This window comes from Sardina pilchardus, chromosome 14 (genome assembly GCF_963854185.1).
Source record: "Sardina pilchardus chromosome 14, fSarPil1.1, whole genome shotgun sequence".
NCBI classification, from domain to species: Eukaryota; Metazoa; Chordata; class Actinopteri; order Clupeiformes; family Clupeidae; genus Sardina; species Sardina pilchardus.
In genome coordinates, this window is record NC_085007.1 from 3,983,453 (window position 1) to 3,989,438 (window position 5,986).

At 46.3% G+C, this 5,986-nt stretch overlaps 1 protein-coding gene across 1 annotated transcript in view; it reads right to left on the reverse strand.

Annotated features, from left to right (window-relative positions):
* Positions 1-665: 665 nt before the first annotated feature.
* The window catches only part of LOC134100605 (ephrin type-A receptor 5), a 63,840-nt gene continuing 58,519 nt past the window's right edge, over positions 666-5,986 (reverse strand). Inside the window, 3 exon segments of the mRNA XM_062553895.1 lie at positions 666-784; positions 1,640-1,795; positions 3,287-3,480. Of these exon segments, the coding sequence (XP_062409879.1) occupies positions 679-784; positions 1,640-1,795; positions 3,287-3,480 (456 nt within the window). The 3' untranslated portion in view covers positions 666-678.

A 5,986-nucleotide genomic window follows, 5' to 3' on the forward strand; every position in this document is an offset into this window, starting at 1 on the left:
AGGTCCTCCATGTTAAGACACATATTTGTGCAAAAAAGGGAGAATTATTATGTGTCCATTGCTTGCTGTTAAATAAAACACATCAAAAAGTCTACTGTTACTTCTAATATTGCTTTTCAATACACGTTTCTCTTCTGTAATTTCGCAAAAAAAAACAAAAAAACAAATCAATTGATATGAGATTCTGGTACTGCATGACTTCAGCTTCCAAGTGATATCAGGTGGAAATGATCCGAGGAGCTCGGGGTGACGGGCCTCGGGTTCTGAGGTGGTTCTGGAGGTAATTCGATCCGTTGAATGAGGTCTGAAAAAAGTGCTATACATTCGGCCCAGAAACACTGACGCACGCGCACACGCAGTCTGCTGGCCTTGCCTGGGAATGTGCCACACTTTTCACCGCGCCTCTCACCCAAGCATCGCTTTTTACTCTCCCCTCGAAAAGAAGAAGGAAAAAAAACAAACAAACCAAAAAAACCATGAAAGCGCTCAAAAGAGGAGCCAGGAGCGAACAACCCCGCAGCTGGCACTCCATCTGTCTTCCGTTTCCACTCCTCCGTTTTCAACGAGCCACTTCCCTTTTTTTCTTCCCTTTTTCCGTTCAATAAATATGTGTTCGCAGTGGTAAAAAGTGCTAGGCTATAGGCAGTCCTGCGGGGGGTGGTGGCCGGGGACGTGGCATCAGATTGGCACTGCCACGTTAATCATCTGAACTCTCATCTCCTGGATGCTGTTCAGGATCTTCTTCTGGTGCCCAGCGAGATTCACCCCCACTCTCCTCAGGTCACTGTGGACAGACACAGAGAAAAAAACAATGGATCAGGAGAGAGATATACATCTCACTCAATGGAGCGAAAGACCTCTTCATCCCTCAGAACAACTTTGCTCATTGCATACAAGATACGCTTCATTATGTTTGTTTTAAAGTATATTATTCGGCCATCTTGCCTTCATGGTGATAGAACAGTCACAAAGTGTAAGAGAGAGATGTGGGGTAGGAACAGGAAATGACCAGAGGTTGGATTTGAACCTGGGTCCCTGTGGACCAGAACGTGGGATGGCCATAGTAGCCTCCACAGCGCCACCTACAGTAGCTTCCAAAGCGCCACCTAAAGTAGTCTCCACAGCGCCACCTAGAGTAGCTTCCATAGCGCCACCTAAAGTAGTCTCCACAGCGCCACCTAGAGTAGCCTCTTAGCTGATAAATGAACTTATGGCATGCAGGGCTGATGCACTCCAATGCCACTAGAACATATGGATACTCTACTAGGCACTGCAGTACTTGCCTTATGCAGTAGGACCACAACAGGTCACTTGTTAAAGTTTAACCACACTGCGGTACTTCTGCTTTACATGGGCTTTGTTATCTTTCTTATCATACTGAATACATAACTGCAATGATTATTCAGTACACTGATATCCTCCACCTCTGTATTATGCTAAGATTAAGGCACAACTTATCCGATAAGTGTTTAGACTTACAGCACAGAATGTATAAAACTTTCCTCATTAGAAAGAAGACATTCAAACACACACATATGCACACACACACACACACACACACACACACACACACACACACACACACACACACACACACACACACACACACACACTCAGACCTGCGAAGGCTGAAACTTACTCCAAGGTCATCTGTGCGACCACTTCCATCGAGGTGTATCCACTTTCCATGAACAGCTCTGCGTATCGACCCATCTTTACGGCCTCCAGCCATTCCCCTACAGATCGGTAGACTGCGCACTCGCCGCTCTCCTGCTCCACTAATAAATTGGACACCCTGTGGGGAAGACAAATAGACAAGCCGGCTCAGCGGACGCATAAATCCCACACGCCGAGCGAGCGTCTACGGCCAGAGATGAAGCCGTTACAGACAACTTCATTTTACTGCCACCGTCATAATTAACTGAGACACGCCAATAAGCAGGACGAGAGAAGAAAAAAAAAGAAGCACAACAACAATGTGGAAACATAAATGACACGGATGTCATTAAGGGGAACTACTCTTGTGTAAAATGATTTATCTGATGGCTTGGCCACGGCGCTCCCTCCTGGAGTTTCTGATCAAACGACCAAAGCGACCCACAGCGAGAGCGGCGGCGAATAACACACCCGGAGGCTAATTTGCTATATTTGGAATTTCATTATATTTAGAAAAATAAAAATTCAATATTAAAATCAATATTACAATTACTATTTAAGGGTCTGGAGAGTCTAAGATTACAATACAATGACACATAATTACACAGCATGTTTGTAATTTGGCGTCAGAAAATTCAAATCACAGCCCTATTAAACAGCACAGCATATAATTGCATTAACTATTATAATTACGAGGAGGGTAAATGATTTTTGCTTCTGTGCAGAAATACATATCAATCCACAGGACTGGGTGGCATATAATTCGCATAATTGGAAGTCATTTGTGCTGTGTCACTTTTGATCACTCGGAGGTTACATCACGAGACACTAGCGGTTATTTGTTAAAAAGTGTCATTAAATCTTGATGTCTTGTGACAGCCGTGCACAGCACTGTTACAAACTGGCTTATCTGAAACTTGCATAAATTACACACTCGTCATGTCCGCCATCTGGGCCAATGGGAAGCAACATGTGACGGCTCACTCTACTTACAGTCCCGTTTGAGAGGGAGCCCATCTCACAGCCACAGTGGCCAAGGGGGCAAATCCCACAGTTAGAGTGGGCAGAGGGGCAGATAACACTGGCACAGTGAACAGAGGGGCAAATCCCACAGGAGCGTACCTATGTTCCCACTTTTTTTAAAAAGGGAAACGCAGGGAACACAGGACCCTTTTTTTAAAAAAGGGAAAAGTGGGGAACATAGGACCCAGGGAACATAAGGATGACCCCAATCCCACAGCTAAGAGTGGACAGGGGGTATAACAGTCACAGTCGACAGAAAGGCAGGTAACACAGCCACAGTAGACAGAGGGGCAAATCCCACAGCTAGAGTGGCCTTGGTTCGTTACTGATGCTATAATGTAGGAGGCTAAATTTAGGCAATGTTGTTAGCAGAAGTTGGACTAGACCGGTTAGCCTGTAGCTAGCCTGTAGCTAAAAGAGAGGCTATAGGCTAACTGGAACTAACAGTGGCTATGGTGCCAAACTGAGTTATTGGACACGCAGTGATCAGAAAGATATGTATCCTCTTATCTAACTCTGGATGCCAAATAAGGTCATTTCCCCCCAAAGTAGCTGTGTTCCTTTATAGGCAGATGAGCAGCAGTTAGCAGGTGTGGCGCTAGACTACCTGTTGGAGCAGTTAGCAAGCGTCTTGAGGCTGCTAGGATTGCGGATGAGCTTGTCCAGCAGGCTGACGATCTCCTCAAACTTGGGCCGGCTGTTGCGGTCCTTCTGCCAGCAGTCCATCATGAGGTGGTAGAGCGCCGTCGGACAGTCCATAGGCGCCGGCAGCCTGTAGTTCTCCTCAACCGCCTTGATCACCTGAGGGGGTCAAACACACACACACACACACACACACACACACACAAAGAAAAACACACACGTTTTAATCTCATTCTTCATCTGGTGTACTTTAACAGAGCCCCACTTAAAGGAAAATATAAGAAGAAGTGTCAAGTCCAGCCCTATAAAGGTACGCTCACCTCACACCAACGATAACTATAATGATAACCGTAAACAAATATCGCTCTAGTTAATATGAATGACGATGTTCACACATAAACTATAGCAATAACGACATGAACAACAATATTGTTGGGGATCACTTTCAGAGTGATTTTGAGAAAGATAAAAAGTTAACAGCCAATCAGAAACCACCACATTGTTTATCGTTGGCCAGACTGGACGCTTTTATCATTACGGTTATAGTTATTGCAATAGTTATCGTTCTTGGTGTGAATGGCCCTTTAGTCCTTGAAGTTTAATAACCATTTTGCTTTGTTGTTTACTTCTGTCCATCATTTTACACACTTTAAAAACTCAGTAGTCTTCTGTCTTCTGTCTGGATATTTACTTTGTCCTTACGTTCACACACAAACTGTAGCAATGAGAGGGGCACACACACACATGCACAGTAAAAATATCAGTAGCTAAGGGCAAAGGCCCTGATGTTTTATAATGACTAACTTTACTGAGCTTCCCGCAAACCCCACCAGTGGCCTGCAGGAGCTCCATAAGAGGACGGACCAGGTGTGCTTTATAGAAGCCACATGAAGAGGCTCACGGCCCTCAACTCCACAACCAGCAGACGCTTTCTTTCCATAAGGATGTTTCCTCTGCTTTAATTAGCGGCCCGCGAGTGTGCATACTCCGAGATGGGAATTAGATAGGGAACGTTTCCTGCAGAACGCCCTCAGTGACAGGCAGGTAAACAGCAGGGGGGGAGGGGAGGGGGGCGGCTTCTTGGGTTTAAAAAGTATTTAAGGACAAGGAGGGGAAGGTGCCCAGGGCACAACGTGGATTTAGTGGGTTTGATTCTGTGATTCCAGCCTTCTCACGGATGCCAAGCACACACACACACACACACACCACCCTCTCTTTCACACGCTCGCTCTCTCTCTCTCTCTCTCTCTCTCTTTCTCTCTTTCGCTGTGGAGTTCTTAATCTCACATTCTTACTTTCCTTCTCTCTCTCTCTGTCTCTTTTTTCCTATCTCTCTGTTCCGCACAAATGCAGAACACTCACACACACATACATACATACACACACACACACATACACACAAACACACACCCACATACAAACACAAACAAAAACACAAAGTTAAAAAAGGCAAAAAAAAGGGAGAAAAAAAAAAGAAAGAACAGCCCAGAAACAAACTCCCGGCGGCAGAGGCAGCAGCAGCAGCAGCGGCAGCGGCGTGTTGGAAGCCTCGACAGCGTCTAGCAGAGGAGGAGGCGGCGGCAGATCTGAGGAGCGCCGGGCCAAGGCGTTAAATAAAACATCAAAGGCCGAGCCTTCCCAAGTGTGTGAGCCCCCGCCATTAATGATGGAGCGGAATTAATGATCTGAGGCTGGGATGAAGCCATCAGGCGGCGCGGCTCGGAGACGAGGGGAGCGGAGCGGGGGGGAAGAAAGGTCAGCCGGATGATCAGAGCGTGACTGGGAGATGCACCTCCTTCAGGGACGCGCAGGAAACTCAAATGTGCCACTCTGCCCCCCCTCTCCTTTTCACACTCATGCACATGTGTACGTGCCTGTGCATATGGCTGTGTGTGTGTGTGTGTGTGTGTGTGTGTGTGCGTATGTGTTTGTTTGCGTGTGGGTGAGTGTGTGTCTGCTGGTGCTTGAGTGCCAAGAGAGAAGTGCGGATGAGGACCCTGATTAGCAGATCATCCAGAGCTGGTCCCCATACACACACACACACGCACGCGCGCACACACACACACACACACACACACACACACACACACACACACACACACACACACACACACACACACACACACACACACACACACACACACACACACACACACACACACACACACACACACACACACACACACACACACACACACACACACATATCCAATGCTTTTGAAAGAGCTGCTGCTCAATGCAGTGCCCACACACATAACCAATGCTTCCTGAAGTGCTGATGCATACTGAGCCTGCTGAAGCCTACAGTAGCTATACAACACATTCATCACAGTGATTTATAAAAGACCAAATATCTTTTATCTGCATATATATCGCTATTTCAAAAATAAATTCCACGGTAAATGCAAACTATTATGTAAACTATTATGGACTCTAACGATGTCCTGTTTACACTCCTGTTTATTCAAAGTTATGCAAGGATATTGTATGACAAGTGGCATTGGACGGTGTGTGTGTGTACTGTATGTGTGTGTGTGTGTGTGTATGTGTGTGTGTGTGTGTGTGTATGTGTGTGTGTGTGTGTGTGTGTGTGTGTGTGTGTGTGTGTGTGTGTGTGTGTGTGTGTACGGGTCTATCCCTCAGAGCTATGTTCAGCTGCGGCTCC